The sequence below is a fragment of the Lepus europaeus genome, chromosome 1, assembly GCF_033115175.1.
Source record: "Lepus europaeus isolate LE1 chromosome 1, mLepTim1.pri, whole genome shotgun sequence".
NCBI lineage: Eukaryota > Metazoa > Chordata > Mammalia > Lagomorpha > Leporidae > Lepus > Lepus europaeus.
In genome coordinates this window covers 10,698,080-10,717,867 of record NC_084827.1, presented here as the reverse complement: position 1 = coordinate 10,717,867, position 19,788 = coordinate 10,698,080, and the positions used below count along the sequence as shown (strand labels likewise).

At 54.0% G+C, this 19,788-nt stretch overlaps 1 protein-coding gene across 2 annotated transcripts in view; it reads left to right on the top strand.

Annotated features, from left to right (window-relative positions):
* The window catches only part of ZNF777 (zinc finger protein 777), a 32,275-nt gene extending 28,837 nt beyond the window's left edge, over positions 1-3,438 (top strand). For both annotated transcript variants that reach the window (XM_062193818.1, XM_062193761.1), the window contains exon 6: positions 1,902-3,438. In XM_062193818.1, the coding sequence (XP_062049802.1) occupies positions 1,902-3,061 (1,160 nt within the window). In that variant the 3' untranslated portion in view covers positions 3,062-3,438. The remainder of the gene's footprint in view (positions 1-1,901) is intronic.
* The last annotated feature ends 16,350 nt before the right edge of the window (positions 3,439-19,788 follow it).

Here is a 19,788-nt window from a genome sequence, read left to right as displayed (position 1 = left end):
TGCAGGTGCAGGGGCCCAAACACTTGGGCCATCTTCTACTGCTTTCCCAGGCCATAGCAGAGAGCTGGATCAGAAGTGAAGCAGCCAGGACTTGAACAGGCACCCATATGGGATGCTGGCACTGCAGGTGGTGGCTTTACCTGCTGCACCACAGCGCCAACCCCTCAAACCCCTTATTTTTAAATAACTGCATGATGTTTCAGAAATCTTTTTAATATGCATCATTGTCTTTCAGAAAAGTACAGTGAAAAGACATAAGGCCCATTCTGAATATGTGCTAAATTGGGAGGATCATAAAATAAATTCCACATTGCCATTCAGGCCATTAATTCTAGTAGAACCTTAGAAAACTACTAAAAATAGTTGGTGGGATTTTGAGTCTTAAATTTCAGGGCCAAGTATTTCATTTTTATCAAGCAAGTCTGATGCTGCAGGAGAGTTTAGCTCTCTAAAGGCCCTGCCTTCCACACACACCTGTGTGTTCTCAGGATAAACGCCAGGCACCTAGTTAGCAAGCTCTACAGCTGTCTCCTGCCTGATCTGTTAGCCTGGTGCTCAGGGGAGGTCCTGGGAGGCTCCCCCCGAGCCTCCTGACATACCCAGGCAGCACTGCGGCACACCTCTGTCCTGATGTCAACACCTGAACCTGCCTGGCGTTAGGAGAGTGCTGTGGCCTAGGAGTCACAACGTCGCCAGCTTCACTGGCCTTGTCCCTAAACTGCAGGCTCAGCAAATGCCTGTGACTTTATTGACTTCACTGGGAAACATCCCTTGGCATCTCTGGGCTTGGATGTCCCATCTGTGAAATGGGGATGTCCTGTAACCAGGTGTTGAACCCGTGAAAAAAGAGGGCAGGCATGAAGGCATTTTAAAAAAAAAAAAAATCTTTGTTTCTAAGAATTCTGCAAATGCAGGCTGTGGTCATATCTTAGGTCTCACAGTTGAGCTCCAAGAAGAGTGACCTTCTCATGTGGCACGGAGTCAGCCACTAAAAATAGAGCTCCCCGTTAACTGTGCTTAGGGAGTGGCAGTGAGCACAAGGCCCTGAGACATTGCAAAGAGGCACAGAACTGCATTTCCTCTACTGACATTCTCACGGGCACCTGTGCAACGTGGCATGGTTTGGGCCCCAAAGGCCTAGGCGACAGGGTGGCAGGGTGGGGATGAGGAGGACATGGGTACGTCTGGTGTACCTGACCCTGCACACTGGAGCTGCGGGGAAGACAGGGAAAAGCCACGGAGCCCAGCCTCAAGCTTGGGAGAGCCACTGTGCCTGATAGGCTGCAGTGGGGCCTACATGGGGGTGGGGGAGCACCAGCCGTCCCGGGGACTCAGGAGGGGCCCAGGGCTGCCATTTGGGATCCCCGAGGGAGATATGGAGAGGAAGGGGAAGTTGCTGGAGGAGCATGGGTGACGGCACGGGGAGGAGAAATCTGCAGGTGGATTCGGGATAGTAGCAGACCAGTCTGCGTTAGCCAGAGCGGAGCCCGAGGACGCCTTGACCATGGAACCGGTAAAAACCGCGCTCTTAAGTAGCCTACACTAAAAAGGGAGCTATTAACTCAAGTGATCGGTACGTTCTTGAGTGTGCCAACGTCAGCCAAGGCTGGAGCCTCGCACCCCCCGTGCCAGCTCTGGGCCAGTTCCTTTTTTGCCTGCTGGGTCCCGTTCCACCAGCAGCTTCCCATCATACCAGCAAGAGGCCGTCTCCGCCGGTCTGGCCCGTCCCTGGACCAAACAGCGTGGCCAGCCGGGGTCACACGTCTGACACCCCCCCCCCCAGCTGTGTTCTGCAGGAGCCCGGGGCTCTGGTGTTTGTGCCCTGCCTGTTGGTGAGGCTGCCACAGTGCACGCTCCGCACGCTAACGCCCCTCTCTCCCTCTCGCCCTGTCCCCTGGCAGAGGGCATCGTGATCAAGACGGAGGAGCAGGATGAGGAGGAGGAGGACGACGACGACGACGAGCTGCCGCAGCACCTCCAGGCCCTCGGGCAGCTGTCGGGAAGGTACGACGCCAGCATCTACCAGACCCCGCTGCCCGGCGAGATGTCCCCGGAAGGCGAGGAGAGCCCCCCGCCCCTGCAGCTGGGCAACCCGGCCGTGAAGAGGCTGGCGCCGGCGGTGCGCGGCGAGCGGCACCTCGGGGAGGGCCGCGGCTCGGCCAGCCAGCAGCAGCGCAACCGGCGCGGCGAGCGGCCCTTCACCTGCATGGAGTGCGGCAAGAGCTTCCGGCTGAAGATCAACCTCATCATCCACCAGCGCAACCACATCAAGGAGGGGCCCTACGAGTGCGCCGAGTGCGAGATCAGCTTCCGGCACAAGCAGCAGCTCACGCTGCACCAGCGCATCCACCGCGTGCGCAGCGGCTACGGCTCGCCCGAGCGCGGGCCCGCCTTCAACCCCAAGCACGCGCCGCTCAAGCCGCGCCCCAAGTCGCCCAGCTCCGGCAGCGGCGGCGGCGGCCCCAAGCCCTACAAGTGCCCCGAGTGCGACAGCAGCTTCAGCCACAAGTCGAGCCTGACCAAACACCAGATCACGCACACGGGCGAGCGGCCCTACACGTGCCCGGAGTGCAAGAAGAGCTTCCGCCTGCACATCAGCCTGGTGATCCACCAGCGCGTGCACGCCGGCAAGCACGAGGTCTCCTTCATCTGCAGCCTGTGCGGCAAGAGCTTCAGCCGCCCGTCGCACCTGCTGCGCCACCAGCGGACTCACACGGGCGAGCGGCCCTTCAAGTGCCCCGAGTGCGAGAAGAGCTTCAGCGAGAAGTCCAAGCTCACCAACCACTGCCGCGTGCACTCGCGCGAGCGGCCGCACGCCTGCCCCGAGTGCGGCAAGAGCTTCATCCGCAAGCACCACCTGCTGGAGCACCGGCGCATCCACACGGGCGAGCGGCCCTACCACTGCGCCGAGTGCGGCAAGCGCTTCACGCAGAAGCACCACCTGCTGGAGCACCAGCGCGCGCACACGGGCGAGCGGCCCTACCCCTGCACGCACTGCGCCAAGTGCTTCCGCTACAAGCAGTCGCTCAAGTACCACCTGCGGACCCACACGGGCGAGTGAGCGCGCGCCCCGCCCCGCCTCGGACAGCGCCCGGCGGGCGGGGGCGGGGCGCCCCGGAGCCCTTTTGCTGTGAGCCCCCCTCCCCTTTCGTCCCTTCTCCCCAGGAACTTGGGGGTAGTGAAACCAGGTCGCCCGCTGCCGCGTTTCCCCCGGGCCCGTGGTGGGTGGGGGGAGAGCGCGGGGGCGGGGGCCTGGGGAACCCCTTTCGGGCTGTTAATTTCCTTGACAATAAAATGGATGAAATCAATCAGCACGGGGGGAGTGATTTGGCCGCCGGCCACTCGGAGGGGCGGTGCAGGGCCCGTTTAGCTGGGGATAGAACTTTATAATTCCCTTTTGGATACTGTGGTTCTATTTGATAATAATAATAGAGTAATTTTTAAAAGACGAGCGTTTCCTGTTTGCCATTTTTGTTTGGTTTTTGAAGGGGCGGGGTTGAAAAAGCGTCCCCAGGGCACGTGTGCCTAGTGTCAGCTGTCCCGTGGTCAAGCAGCGGATCCCAGCGCTTGTGAAGTGGAAGGGGAGAGGTGGGTGGGGCTGGCCTGGGAGAGACAGAAGCTCCTGGCTGCGGACTCTTGGGTGTGCCTTGGTGTCCACTCGGACAGGTCCAGGTTGACCAGAATGGTCAGGGACAGTGACAGGTTTGGAGTGAGCTAGGAAGAAGGGCCTATAGCAAAAGCTGTACCCCACCCTCAGGGCCCAGGCTTTCCTGCCCTGCTCAACCCCGGCAGAGCAGTGCAGGGGCTGGGAGACGCAGGAAAGGGCCGCAGAAGCCCCTGGTGCCATCTCCGGGGAAGCCACAAAGGCCACCGGTCAGAACATTGTATTACTTGATTTATTATATATTATTTATTACTTATTACTAGATTTGTTGAATGCACTGACGAGTGCTGGTTTCTCTTAGGTTGTCTTTTTTTTTTTTTTTTTTTTTTTTTGACAGGCAGAGTGGACAGTGAGAGAGAGATAGAGAGAAAGGTCTTCCTTTTTGCCGTTGGTTCACCCTCCAATGGCCGCCGCGGTAGGTGCGCTGTGGCTGGCGCACCACGCTCATCTGATGGCAGGAGCCAGGTGCTTCTCCTGGTCTCCCAGGCGGGTGCAGGGCCCAAGCACTTGGGCCATCCTCCACTGCACTCCCTGGCCACAGCAGAGAGCTGACCTGGAAGAGGGGCAACCGGGACAGGATCCGGCGCCCCGACCGGGACTAGAACCCAGTGTGCCGGCGCCGCAAGGCAGAGGATTAGCCTATTGAGCCACGGCGCCGGCCTCTCTTAGGTTGTCTCCTAATTCCCAATCACCCTGCAGCTTTCTACCCTAGAAAGAGAAACTGCAGGCCGAGGACATCGCCCACAGAGCCATTCACTCTCACTCTGCACCTGGGCTTAGCAGTGCCCAGAGCAAACCCGGGCAGTGTGGAGGGACAATTCCTGGAGGCCAGCGGAGCGCGGGGTTCAGCCCTGTAAACCTGGGAGACAGGGAGGACAGCCCGAGAGGGGAGCTGCATGGCAGCTTGCGACAGGATGCTGAAGGGGGTTCGGAAAAGGGAATTTGCATGGAGGCAGTAGTGCGTTCTATATTCTTGACCTGGGGGACCAAAGAGATTGTCAGCTCCCTCTCCTCCTTTGTAGAACTGAGGCACAGGGAGAGGTGGGGAGTAAGGGCCCAAGAACTCCATTAACACTGCTAGTCCCTCCCATGATGCTAGGATGTTGGGGTGGCAGCCAGAGGAGGGAGTGTGGCACGAAGGGCTGGAGGGTCAGCCAGCGCCCACTGCGATCCCAGGAGCCAGCTGGAGAGCTGGGCCAGGTAGAGGGACAGGTCATTTTGTTGGGCTGCAGTATACATACAGTGACAAGCGGGGCATAAGTACCCTCCAGGCTGCAGGAGGTGGAGTCTGAGCTGGGTCTGTGGGTGAGGGAGGATTTCCAGAGATCAGAAAAAGGCACACCTTCCAACTGGGCATGGCTTCAGCCAGAAGTGTGGCAAGTCAGCCCCGAGGATGACAGGGGACAGTGAGTGATGAAACCCATGAGCCGGCCAAAGGGCTGGTCTTGGGAGAAATGGGCCAAACGCTGGCTCGGGGTGCACTGGGGTACAGAGAGGGTCTTGGAGCTAAGACTGCAAGGCTGTGGAGTTGAAATTGATCTTCTGTGAGAATCCATGGAGACTGTCGATCAGGAGAGAGATGTGATGCCAGTAGACCCCAGGGACCCTGTGTGATGGAGAAGGAAACTCAGACATCAGACAGAGGAGGGGAGGGGCAGCTGTGTGCCGTGGACAGGTCACAGGTCACGGGACTGGGGGGGTTGGAGATTGAAAGGGTGGCAGAGCAGTGGGTTCTTTGAAGCAACAGGATATTGGGAGTCCCAAAGAGAGGTCGGCAGAGGCATTGTGGAGGCGTTTGTGGGGGACTGTCGCTGCTCAGTCTTTTACAGGGCCTGGACTTGGAGTGTTGGATGTGTTCAGGCTTCAGTGGGGACCTGGTGGTTTGGGGCAGAATCTAAGTGAGAAATATTTGTGATGTGAGTTATCAGCATACCGTGGGGTCAGATGGGGACAGGGCTTAGGAGACTGTCTTTTCCTGGGACATCTGGTTTTTAAGTAGATTAAACCAAATATAGGCAAAGACTGGTCCTCCTTTTGTGGGGCTGGGCTGCCGGGGGGCCTCTGAACTGCTTTCCCTTCCTCCACTCCAGGCCTGCTTCTTGTCCCCGCCTCCTGCACCCCTGCACGCTGAGTCCCAGTCGCCCCTGCCCTGGTCCTGACCCCTTCAGTGCCATCATGATTCCTGCTTTCCGTCTGCCCTAATCTTTGCTAGCAGCCCAAGGCCCACGTCAAACAGAAAACAAGCTCAGTAGAGGCAGCCTCTGAGCCAGAGATGGCTTTACACCTAACGGTTGTGTGTCCCCTCACCTGTTAAATGGGCTAATAAAGGTCCCATTGTTCTGAGACGTAAATAACACAGCAAAGACACTGGCATCCACTGGCTCACTTCCCTGTCGGCTCATGGCTAATGACAGTTGAATTCAGTGAGACAGTTCAGGCAGGTAGTAGGCTAGTCGTGTGTCCTGCAGAAGGGATCTCCAAGAAAGAAATGTCCTCAGAGGCAGAAGCTGAAAATGATTCTGGTGTCGGGAAGTTCAACTCAAACCACACCGGCGACTGCACTGGGGGCCTGATGGCGTGGACTGGGTTGAAGCTCACCACTCAGCCACGGAGGTGACAGCCCAACCTCCCCACTGGATTTTCTGGTACTCCCAGCAGTGTCTTCGGCTGTTCTCAATTAGGTAGAAAGTCAGACCTTGAGCCTCCTCGGTTGCCATTGCCATGGGCTGCAGTCACGTACCAAAGGACAGCATGCATGACTTCGCAACGCTGATGCAGCATCCTTACGCCCCTCACAGGTGAAGACCTTGAGGCGCCAGGACACCCAGTAGGCCCAGTGAAATCGGGACTTGCACTCCAGCCCTCCCCTGGGGCTGGCGTGCCCACTGGGGAGAAGCCTTCCCCTGGGACTGGCATCTGACTCAAGTACAATTGAGGAAAATAGCAAGTCCCGCCAGCGTTCACTGCAGTTAGTCGTAAACCATGAGTGAGGCGAGAGTAGAAAGGAGCCTTCTAGGCAGAGAGGCCGCGTTGGGGTACAGCCGGAGCAGCTGGGAGGAGAGCCCTGGGGCCGTCGAGGGCGCTTCCAGGAGGCAGAGGCGGGAATGGGGTGTTCCTGACACCAGTCTCCCAGCCACCCCCATGTTTATCAAGCACCACGTATGTGCAAAGCATTGTCTGCACTCCACCAGGACACACAAAAGAATTAGAGACCGGTGCTGCCTCGACTGCACTTAGAATCCGGAGGCGCCTCCGCAGCCTGGGTCTGGGGGTGCACAGAAGCCTGGCGGGCGGGGAGCCCTCTGGGCGGCTGTCATCCACAGAAAGGAAGCGGCCACCTCTTCATGTGCGTAGCGGGAACCGGCCAGGTGGCGCTGGGAGATCTTTCCCAAGGCCCTGTGTGGCAGCTCCTCAGATTAAGGGATCAGGCACTGAGGCCCGCCAGGCCCTCCTGTTGCCAGGGCAACGCTGAGCCCGGCGTCAGCTTTCTGGGAAAGCGTTTTGGCTGCTGAAGCCTCTTGCTGCCTCCCGGCCGTAGTGGGAACTTGGAGATTTAAAAAAAAAAATTTTTTTTCAGTCAATCTTGCATTTACTTCTTTTGGGTTGGGTTCCTTGAAATGAGTTATTTTTTAATTAAAATGCATCATCTAACACTCATGTTTCTGTTTTCTACAAAGAATAGCTCTAAAGTGAAAGAAGTGAAAACAGGAAGGAAGCAAGGGACCGAAGGACGGAGAGAGAGAAGTAGGAAAGGAAGGAAGGGGAGAGGAGGAGAGGGGAAGAGAGAGATGGGAAGAGGGAAAGATGAGGGGCTGGCAGTGTAGCACTGTGGGTTAAGTCTGCCTGTGATGCCAGCATCCCAAATGAGCACTGGTTTAAGTCTTGGCTGCTCCACTTCTTCTTCTTTTTTTTTTTTTTTTGACAGGCAGAAAGAGAGAGAGACAGAGAAAGGTCTTCCTTTTGCCGTTGGTTCACCCTCCAATGGCTGCCGCGGTAGGTGCTGCGGCCGGCGCACCGCGCTGATCCGATGGCAGGAGCCAGGTGCTTCTCCTGGTCTCCCAGGCGGGTGCAGGGCCCAAGCACTTGGGCCATCCTCCACTGCACTCCCTGGCCACAGCAGAGAGCTGGCCTGGAAGGGGGGCAACCAGGACAGGATCGGTGCCCCTACCGGGACTAGAACCCGGTGTGCCAGTGCCGCAAGGCGGAGGATTAGCCTGGTGAGCCGCGGCGCCGGCCCTGGCTGCTCCACTTCTAATTCAACTCCTTGCTAATGTACCTGGGAAAGCAGTGGAAGATGGCCCAAGTACTCATGCCCCTGCCACTCACTTGGGAGACCCAGGTGAAGGTCCTGGCTCCTGACTTCGGCCTGGCTTAGCCCTAGCCTTTGCTGCCAGTGGGAAGTGACCCAGTGGATGGAAGATTCTCTCTCTCTCTCTCCTCTCCGTATGACTGCCTTTCATATAAATTAAGTAAATCTTTAAAAAAAGACAAGAAAAGATAAAATTAAACAGCACATATTATGAATAATCTTACATGAAAACACCACACCAGAAACCAGACTAACCTTGAGTTTATCAAGGATAATAATCACCGTGATTTCTTGAGCCTTACCATGTTCCAGACCCTGTGCTAACTGGGTGCTTTCATTTCATTTTATCTTGCACTACCCTGTGAGATTGGTATTTGTGTTCCCTTTAACAGACAGAGCAATCAGCCCGAGGTCACGTGACTGGAATTTAAAGCTAAGCGTATTGAACCAAAGTGTGTGCTGCTACCTGCTATTATCTCCTGCCTCCCAATTCCACATGGATCTTTAATAATAATAGTAATAAAAGGCAAACAGTGCCATTTCCCTCTGATTTCTAGCTCTGACTGTCCTGTGGGTGTGTGTTTAAGTCTGGACTTGGCTGAAGGCAGACAGACAGGTCACTGGTTGGTCAGCCCAGCCCAGACAACATTTCAGTGGGCTGCTCAGTTCACCTGATCTGGGCGGAGTAGATGATGCCTGCAGTGTTGATAGCTGAAGACCAAGCTGACCCCCATTCTAAATTGAGCCCTTAGGGTCTTTGGGAGGGAAGCCATCTGTCATCACACACAGCACCCCTTCTGAATTTATTTCTGACATTGGCACCTAATCAGTCATGAGATGTGTTGGGTAAGGCGGAACGTGGCGCTCTCTAATCAAATAGCACCCCTGATTCTGATCCTCCAGGCTCTGGCTACCCCTTCTTGGGGTCACAACCTCTGCTGCCACTTCTCTTCATAAAACAACATCCAAGTTCTGAGAATAACTTGAGTCTTAGAAGTCAGAGGCATCACTACTGTCTATTGATTCAGGTACTGAAACGTGGAATTTTAATGACGTAATGTACCAATGAACATTTCTATCACTACCAGTAATTTTACTTAATGAATATCAGGACTGTAGACTTTATTTTTAGAATCAGTATAGTCTAATAAGCATAAAAACCTTTCTAAGGACTCAGTTTATTAATGGGATATACAAATTCTGAAATTATGCCAAGGATTGAAGCTGACTGGATTAAAGCTAAACTCAGGAAAAGTCGATGCCATGAAATGTGACGTTTATCATTCTTCCATGCACAAGAACCACATGGTTCCATGATCAAATTTTCTGCAGGTAAATATTTTTATAAATTCTAAAAACTAAGCTCAAATTTTCATAGAAGTCCCTATTGTATTGACAGTCACCATTGAAAACTCATTAATTTTGTACAAAAGTAAAGGTACTAAGTTGGTTCCCACAGTTACCTTCTGAACAATTTAATAACAATGTCCAACTAAAATTATGATTCCTTTCCCACTTTAACCCAGTGGTGCTAAGCCTATTTTGAATCAATCAGCACCTTACCAATCCAAAGGTTTGTGATGCCTTTTGACATACGTTTCGAAAAAAAATTAAGCCTCATATGTCTGAGAGAGCTGCTAAAAAAGCGAGGCAATACCCAGACAAAATTCAGCCAAACTCTAGTACATTTAATCCAGATAGTAGACATGTTGAGAGAAATACACATTTTTCTTGTCCAAATCTGTGCCAGCTCCTCAGAGTCTTGGAAGAAGCATTAGGCTGCATACAAACATGCTTGGGTGTTCATTTTACCAAAAAGCTTAACTCAGAATGTAAAGCATATGACAAAATTTAAGGATTTCATTTAAACTCTTTCCTCCTGAATGAAAATAGCATTGTGGATTGTTTTTCTGACTGTGAAAGGAATCTCCAAGTTCAAGACAATAAAAACTTAACCGAGTATCAAATGAGTCCCTTATTTTGCTGAGAGAAGTTATCCAGCATCTTCCACAAGTGTAAGGGTAAAAAAATCCATCGTATGTTCCACCTGGGATGGGGCCTCTTACAACATGTCCCCACCTAGGAAATCAATCAGTTACTCGGAAGAGTTCACCCCTTCTCCGTGGAGAGTAGATCTACAATACAGTGCGGAATCTCACATTCCAGACACAACATCTCTGTCAAATGTGCAATGACCCACCAGCTTTTCTGTGGTTCATCTGTCGGTGTTTTCAAGCTTTGGTTTTAAGCCCCAGGATCCCTTATTTAAAGAAACTCGTTTTTCAGAAGCTTCCCCTGTGACACTACAGGAGTGGGGGCAGAGAGGCAGGGTCTTCAAGACCGCTGCCCTGGGCAATGTCTCCCCATTGCTTCCATGTTTGCCAGGCCGAATCCGAACGTCACGTTCCGCTTATCCAGGGACACACTCCACGCTCATCTACTTCTGGGACAGGGGCTGGGACTGGGGCTGACGTGTGTTTGTCCTCGGGAACCCCCGCTTCCCTGGGTGGAGGTTCTCCTCAGGGGTCTTAGACCCTTGCCGGAATCCGGTGCTGACCACTGAGAACCCTGGAAGGCTGGGGAAATGGCGACCCGAGGAAAGCCTGTCAGGAAGCCGCCGCGACAGCAGCGCTGCGGCTGGGAAGCCAGGGAAAGACGCACACCAGCCTTGCCGGGGCGGCTCGGAGGGGCCCTGCTCCCCTGGGCTCGCAGGGGGCCCCGGTGTGTGTGGACGTCCGGGCCGGCCCGGTGTGTGTGGACGTCCCCGGGCCCGGCCCTAGCCTCCGGCCCCGGTGTGTGTGGGCGTCCAGGCCGGCCCCGGTGTGTGTGGGCGTCCAGGCCGGCCCCGGTGTGTGTGGGCGCCCCCGGGCCGGCCGGCCGCCTCGCCCCTCTGGCGCGGAGGTGCGGCACACCGGAGGCCGGGGCAGACGTTCCATGAATGGGGGAAGACGCCCGGGTGCGGCCCCACAGCTCCGCCCCGGGAGTTTCTTCCCGAGACCTCGCAGAGACGTCCGTCCGCGGCATCACCGCCGCCTCGCAGCAGGCAGACGCCCAGGGTCCCTGTCAAAACCCCTCCCGCGGCGGCAGGGTGCGTGGCGATGGCCCCCTTTGAAGAAAGGACCCCCGGGGCAGCACGGCCCCGCCTGGGGCACAGGCAGCCGAGGGAGGCCTCCCGCCCTTCCTGGCCCCGGCCCGGGCCCCAGGGCTCCATTAGAGCCATTGCTTTTTTAAAATGTCTTATATGCGCTTCTGTACATCTACGTGAAATAAACGCATATACACCCGATTGACTTAAATTTCAACATTGCTCCGCCACCCCGAGGCCGCCCGAGGCCGCGTGCCCAGCGCCGCGCTCCGGCGCCCGCGCCACGTCGGGCCGCGCAGGGCCTGGCGTGCTGCCCCCTGCTGGCCGGCGCGGGCGAGGTCCGGGAGGCCCCGGGCGCCCGTACCTGGGCGCTGGCGGCCGCTCTAGGAACGCGCGAGGACCCTCTCGGTGGTGAACTTGGCGCGCCCGTGCCCGCCCCACGCTCCAGAGGTGGACTCGCGGCGACACGCGCCCGCGCGGGAGCGACCCCGACTGCGGCTCCTTGCAGCGTGTGTGTCTGTGCCTTGCACTCCCCAGCCGGCCTGGCCCAGCTCCCCGAGCTCGCCGTGCAAACGCGAGGGTCTGAGGCCCACGAGGGGCTGAGACGCACCCCACCTCGAGGGCCAAGCCCAGGAGACACCCCGGAGAGCCGAGGGCTCCCAGAAGGAAGGCGGGACTCGGAGAATTCACCCTGAGCCACGAGCCTGCTGTTCTCTCCATTTGTCAGGGAGAGCTACCGGGGAGGGGCCACGAGACCCTCCTCCAGGGGTGACACAGCTGGACCCCCCAGGTCCGCCCGCTTTGCAGTTGAACCTGTGGTTCAAGCATCATGATCAAACGGAGCTCACCTGCACTCGAAAAGTCTGGTTTGCAGCCACGTGCTCAGAGAGCCCGAAGGTGTGCGACTCAGGGCCACGCCGCCCCTCAGCACCCCTGGACGTCAGGGACAAGCGCCCCGAGTCAGGAAGAAAGGTTGCCGTGTGCTGGCCTGTGCCTCCCTTGGAGCATGTCAATAAACGTTGCTCTCTGTCTCCACGCTTGTTTCTCTGAACTGTTAGGTCATTATTCGGCCGTGAAAGGAGGGCTCGAGTCAGCTAACGTAGCCACAGCTGTGGCCTGCGAGGGTGGGCTGGGCTCTATTTTTTTCCTTGATATATTTTGCAAGCATTTGCGTCGTATTTTCTAAGAGATGGAATTACCCAGAGGATAAGGGTGTTCTTTAGGACTTGTGATGCATGTTGCCACATCGCCCTCCAGGTCAGCTGCTGGCTGGTGGACCAGTCATCTGTGGGAGCGAGGTGGGGTGTGGGCGGGCAGAGGGGTTCCCTTGGGAAGATGGTGGACAGGCTGACAAGCACGTGGTGCCTTTAAGGAACACCTGTTGTCCACCTGTGAGTGTCGTGCAGGCCGGCAGTGGAACCGCAGCTGGGTGGCTTTCAGCAACAGAAATGTGTTCTTTCACAGAGCTGGAGACAAGAGTGCAAGACCAAGATGAGGCCAGGATTGGTTCCTATGAGACTCGGGGAGAATCTGTTTCCGGCCTCTCTCCTAGCTTCTGGCCACTGCCTGCATCCCTTGGGTTGTACCTGCCAAACTATTCACTTGGCGCGCTCTCGCTCTCTCTCGCTCTCTCGCTCTCTCTCTCTCCCCCACCTTTCTTCCTGTAAGGATCGCAGTCATACGGATAACCTGTCTCCCTGGTCCACTCTCCTAGCCATCTTTCCTTCCTCCTGCAAGGTGTTACAGAAATGTCACTGCCTTGGAGAAGTTCCCCGGAACCACCTTAGATTGGATAGCCCTCTCCCCCATGCTTATCCTAGGCTCACAGGACATATCACGATTTTATTTATTTGAGATGCAGGGTTACAGAGAGAGCGAGAGCGAGAGAGAGAGAGAGAGAGAGAGGTCTTCCATCCGCTGGTTCACTCCCCAAATGGCCGCAATGGTTGGAGCTGTGTTGATCCAAAGCCAAGGAGCTAGGAGCTTCTTCCAGGTTCCCCACGTGGGAAAGGCAGGTTTTTAGAAAGAGAGGGACACACACACACACAGAGAGAGACACACACAATTTTCCATTCACTGGTTCACTCCCCTAAATGACCACAACAGCCAGGGCTGGGCCAGGCACCTGGAAGTCTGCCCAGGTCTCTGATCAGAAGTGGAGAAGCTGGGACTCAAACCAGCACTCATGTGGTATGCCAGTAATCACAGGCAGCAGCTTAACTCGCTAAGCCACAGGCCGGCCCCTCCTTGTCACTTTTAAAAGGGAAATATTTAGCTTAGCATTCCAAGGTTAATTTCATCTTTGTGTGTTATAGTGCTTCTATCCACCTACAAGTACTCACACATCCACGGAAGTAGATATAAATGCCTGTACTTACAGTTTCATACACTATAAAAGAAAGAACTTTAGACATCAACACAATGAAAGCATAAATCTAGTGACATTCGGGTTACTAGGCATTCGGGTGAACCTGTTTTGCTAGCACCTTCGGACTCTGGCAAGGTGCTCCTGAGAGCATCTCACCATTGACAGAACCCGGTGCTCCTCCCAGACTGCCCCTGACTTTGGCCTGGCCCAGCCCAACTGTGGCAGGTGTCTGGGGAGTGACTCAGTGAGGGAGAGCTCTGTCTATCAAATTAACAAAAGAAAAAAGTCAATTTACCAGTACACATGTATTAGGTATAGGTATTGCAGGTGTCCTGGGTGAGGAAGTGCGAAGGTGGCCAGCAGGCTCAAATCCGAGGACTCCTGGGAGCCATTCCCCAGTCTCCGCCCCCTGCCAGAACCCTCCTGATGCTGCTCCTCCTACCGTTAGTGCTACTGCCACCAAAGATCATCGGGAACTCTGTCTCGGGCTCAGGGCGTGCAGGGCCTCCAAGGCTCTGTCACCCCCTTCCTGTGGGGCTGGTTTGCCTTCCATAAATAGAATCATTGCTGTCAGGTCATGCCACTATTTACATCAAATAAAATGAGGTGAAAAAAGCAAAATGCGGTTCAGCCTGGACGAGGATTCTAAGTTGCCATTTGCGATGCTAGAAACGGCAGGAGAGAATGTGCGTTAATAACGCACATGGGCAGATCTGCCGAAGAATACCTAAGAAATGGTTATCGTGGCTTCCTCCAGCCTGGAACAGGGAGTCCTGGTAGGTGGGAGAGGGAGACTTTTCACTGCAACTTCTTCAGATCTTCTGACTATTAGTATCATGAGAATTCCAATAATTCAGTATTTTAAATACTATCGGTGCTGTGGTGTAGTGGGTAAAGCTGCTGCCTGCAGTGCCAGAATCCCATATGCACCCTGGTTCAAGTCCCAGCTGCTCTACTTCCAATCCAGCTCTCTGCTATGGCGGGAAAGCAGTAGAAGATGGCCCAAGTCCTTGGGCCCCTGCTCCCACGTGGGAGACCCGGAAGAAGCTCCTGGCTCCTGCCTCCAGGTAGGTGCAGCTGCACCATTGCGGCCATCTGGGGAGTGAACCATCTGATGGAATACCTCTCTCTCTCTCCCTCTCTCTCTCTCTCTGTGCCTCTAATTGCCTTTCAAATAAATAGATAAATCTTTTTTTTTTTTTTAAATGTAGCCAGAAGCCTTGGTAAGCAGCTCTGCTGCCTTGGGCGAACTCTAGCCTCAGGGATGTGCCTAAATTACAAAACACTCTTTGTAATTATATATACATATATGTATTTATACACACACACACACACACACTAAAATAAATCTAATTCAATTAGATCTACCCCACTCAGACTGTTTCGATCAGGGCGGAGGTACCACTGCTTTTATACAAATTTGACATTTTCCAACATGAAAACCCCTATCTCATAAAAACATATATTTTATGTGTAATAGAAGGAAACTGTGCCATTCCATTAAATAGCATTAAAAATGCCATTATCATCTTGAGATCCTGACTTGGGTTTGTTTTTTAAATAACTGAGTTTGGGAGGCAATCTTTTTTCTTTTTTAAGGTTTTTTGTTTTTGTTTTTGTTTTTGACAGGCAGAGTGAATAGTGAGAGAGAGAGAGAAAGGTCTTCCTTTTTACCACTGGTTCACCCTCCAATGGCCGCTGCGGCCGGCGCATCGCGCTGATCCGAAGCCAGGAGCCAGGTGCTTCTCCTGGTCTCCCATGCGGGTGCAGGGCCCAAGCACTTGGGCCATCCTCCACTGCCTTCCCGGGCCATAGCAGAGAGCTGGCCTGGAAGAGGGGCAACCGGGATAGAATCCAGCGCCCCTATTTATTTATTTTTAAAGCCAGAGCTGGAGGGAGAGGGAGACACAAAGAGAAAGAGAGCGAGATCTACTGGTTCACTCCCCAGATGACCACCAGGAACAGGGCTGGGCCAGGCTGAAGCCAGGAGCTTCTTCCAGGTCTCCCACGCGGGTGGCAGGGCCCAGCACTTGGGCCATCCTCTGCTGCTTTCCTCAGGCACATTAGCAGGGAGCTGGATCAGAAGTGGAGCAGCTGGGACATGGACCAGTGGCATATGGGATGGTGGTACTGCAGGCAGCAACTTTACCCGCTAGCCCACAACATGGGGCCCCCTGACTTAGTTTTATATATTAAGCTGTATTAATAAGCTTTGTGTAGCTGTGTGCACGGGGAAAATGTTCCCTGTTTGTCTCAGCACTGTGGAGAAAGGCTGACATTTTCAAAGGAAAGTTTGCTGGTAAATAAAAGGAAACAAATCAAGCAAGCACACTCATGGCAGCGGTCCCTGTGGCTTCTGGGTGACTGCCACCATCGCCAGCATCCTGAGCAACCAAGGGCTGAACAGGAAACATCCAGAAGCACTGGAGAGCAGTTCTGGTGCCTTGGGCTGGGCAGACTCTAGCCTCAGGGATGCGCCTAAGGCCTCCTCTCCCCTCAGGGATTTAAGAGAAAAATGGTTTTTTTTTTTAGTGTTTACCCCAAGCTTCTGCAAGGAGCTTCCCAGTCTTGTTTGTATTTGGGACGGCGACACTCCTAGAACCTGAAGACAAACTCCTTCGAAGGTAAGATCACCCCAGCAAAGTGGAGCTAGAATCCGCGTGCACAGATGGCCCTGGCATCCGCAGAAGTGACCCAGAGGCGAGTTCCCGAGGAGGAGCGCCCAGGGGCTGCTTCAGAACGGAGCCCCCTCTGAAGCTAAAGCAGCGGGAGTGGTGAGCTGTTCCCTCCAGAATATTTCAGGAGAGCAATCAGACCGAAAGGCACTCCCTCACTGCCCCGCAGGCAGAGGCTGTCCTCCACCCTCGTTTCCGAGAAAATTCCTGCAGTGCAGCCCCCAGTTGGCCTCTGGAGTCAGACGTAGACCGTCGGAGTGACTGCGTTTCTCTGAGCTTCATTTCCTCTGTCCGAGCCTGCAGACCGTGGCTTGCATCCCCCAAAGATCGTGTGAAGACATGAGGAGCCCGTCATGGCAGGCACGTAGTACCCAGTCCTGTCAGCCCCTAAGAATAATTTACTTTATATATCGTTTGGAAATGTTATGTACTGGCTAACTTTTTTTTTTTTAAGTATGTTGACAGATCTACAAAACAGTTATATTCGGTAGCTATCATCAACCTTCTTGGCAGAGAGAAAGTACACATTAAGTCAGAGCTGTCACACAAATAATTAATTGGCATATATATCATGTCTGAACAAATTCAGCATTTATTTCAACTGATAGAATAATACAACTTGTGGAAATGCACTTGTGAGTTTTGTGTGTATCATGACGCATCCCGGGAAAGATGGAAAGTAGTGGGGAAATGGAGTGGTGACGGGGAGACCAGTTGGCAAGCTGCATCTTCCAACATTTCATAAGGTGAGGTGACAACCAAGTTTTTGCTGTCCGTTGGATGCGGTCCCCACCCTCTCTCTCCAACCACATAGGTGGGAGAGAAGGGGGATTGAGTTAACGCCATGGAGAACGGATGGGTGACAGGTAGACTGCAAATCGTCTGTGCTCAGATTTCAAATTTCAACACTCAGTTTGGTGAGTGAATCAGGACTCAAGATTGGCATGGGCGGGGAGGCACTGTGGCATAGTGCTTTGGGCACCAGTTCACGTCCTGGCTACTCCTCTTCTGATCCAGCTCCAATGCTGTGGCATAGTAGGCTAAGCTTCTACCTGTGATGCCAGCATTCCATATGGGCAACAGGTTCATGTCCTGGCTGCTCCTCTTCCAATCTAGCTCTCTGCTTATGGCCTGGGAAAGCAGTAGTAGATGGCCCAAGTCCTTGGGCCCCTGCACCCACGTGGGAGACCAGAAAGAAGCTCCTGACTCCTGGCTTCGGATCAGCATAGCTCCGGTCATTGTGGCCATTTGGGGAGTGAACCAGTAGACGGAAGACCTTTATCTCTCTCTGTCTCTCCCTCTCTCTCCCTCTCTCTCTGGCTGTAACTCTACCTCTCAAATAAATAAATCAATAAATCTTTTAGAAAGATTGGCATGGGAGCAGTCAACAGTTCCAGCATATGAGGGCCACTTGCCCAATGCCCACTCCCAATGCCGGGGTGCTCTGAGAAACACTTCAGAATTTAGGCGCAAACTGGGGGAAATATGGGGAGTGGGGGTCCTGGAGTTGGGTCATCAACTTTTGGCCAATCTAGATATGCAACACAAAAGCAGAAATCAAATTGTTTTACAAAAGAATAGGTGCACGGGTCTAGGAGACTGAACAAGAGGACTCAGTGACCTATGGAGTTTGTGGACGCGACCATTTCAGCCTCTAGGAAGGAGACGATGCTTTGGAACAAGAATGACTCATAATAATTTTCCACAGCCTGAGAAGATACTCAAGGGCATTCAGTTCCATTTGCTCTGATTGCTGCCTTGCTAAGCAACCTCTGGTGGCTAATTTGGTTTCCCAGGTAACCTGAAGGGCACTCTGGCTGACTAAGTATCAGTCTTGGGCTCTAACTGGGGACGTCCTGAAGGCCAGGTCAAAGCCGGTGGCAGCTACAAGTTCAGGAGTCTGGCGCCACGAATCCAAGGCCCCTGGTGATCGCCTGATGATCTGCCCTTTCAGGATTCCCAGTGCCTTCCTGAAGCCAATCACTAGCACCGTGGCGAGGGGCAGTGGGCACTGTAACCCAGCAAGCACAGCGGCGCAGGCAGAGGGGGATTGAGTTACCCCTGAGAATCACTGTTGCCGGCCACGTTACTGGCCAATATCCTTCGGCCCCCATATTTCCACAGCAGGAATCCATCCCAGGAGCATAATCTGAGAAGCGGGCAAAGATGTCTACTCATCTTCATTGGCGCGTTGTCTCTAAAGCTGGGGGAAAAATTCCCCACTTTCCAACACTCAAGCCTCCTCTCCAGGTCCTTTTCTTCCCACGTGTTCATGGTGGGCCAACTGCAACCAGGAAAAAGCCCGACCACACACTCACTCTAGAGAACACTGAAGCACACTGGGGGAGCCACACAACGGTGGTGCGTCCGCTTGCCAGGGCTTCCATGGCAAAAACCACAGACTAGGGGCTCGGATGGGAAGCTGATTTCTCCCAGCTCTAGGAAATGCGAAGTCTGAATAAAGGCGTCCACAGGGTTTGTTCCTTGCACACCTCTCCTGGCTTGTAGATGGCGTCTCCTCCTGTGTCATCCCCCGGCTGTGCCTTCCTCAGTGTCTACGCAGTCGCCTCTTCTACTAAAGACATCAGTCAGATTAGGGGCCACCCTAATGACCTCATTTGACTTAATCACCTCTTGAAAGAGCCTATCTCAGGGCCAGCACTGTGGTGTAGCAGGTAAAGCCACTGCCTGCAGTGCCAGCATCCCATATGGGCACCGGTTCGAGTCCCGGCTGCTCCACTTCTGATCCAGCTCTCTGCTGTGGCCTAGGAAAGCAGTAGAAGATGACCCAAGTCCTTGGGCCCCTGCACCCATGTGGGAGACCCAAAAGAAGCTCACCTTATGATCCTTGTCATGAATCCCATGTTACATAATACTAATAGCCCTGCTTTCAAGAAAAACAGTACATATGTGTATGTATGAGATATTTGCATATGAAGCGAATAAGACAAAATGTTAAAAATTGTTAATCTGTTTTTCTTTTTATTTTAAAGCAGAAAAACTGAAACCCTAGCTTTCAAACCCATGGCATCCCACCCTCCAGGTAACAGGTGGGCTCACACAGAGGGGAAGCTGACACACACTCAGTTACCTACATGAATCTGGGCCCTGCTAGGCTGCCAGCCACACAGTAGCTTCACCCCCTGCAGAATTTGCTGCACAGCTAGCCAACCCACAGCATCCACACTCACCCAAGTCCAACCCAAAAGCCATCTAGCTGGTGCCCCTGAGGCCATCACACTGTCAGCCAACCCACAGTGCCCATGTGCATTCAAGCCTAGCCTCACAGCCAGCCAGGCAGTGTCCCTACCCCTCAGAACAGCCCATTGCATGGTTGACCAGGCTACAGTACCCATGTACCTCTGAGCCTTACCCGGGCAGCATCTTTGTCCCCTTGATGGTCCCACCACTCACTCAACCAGCCTGAGGCCTCTACACATGAACCACCACAGCCTTGTAGCCAGCTGGATGCTGACCCCTTCCCTCTGCAAAACTATACCATGCCTCGGGGCCCGCACCGTGGATCACTTGGTTAATCCTCTGCCTGCAGTGCCAGCATCCCATATGGGCGCCAGGTTCTAGTCCCAGTTGCTCCTCTTCCAGTCCAGCTCTCTGCTGTGGCCCGGGAGGGCAGTGGAGGATGGCCCAAGTGCTTGGGCCCTGCACCTGCATGGGAGACCAGGAAGA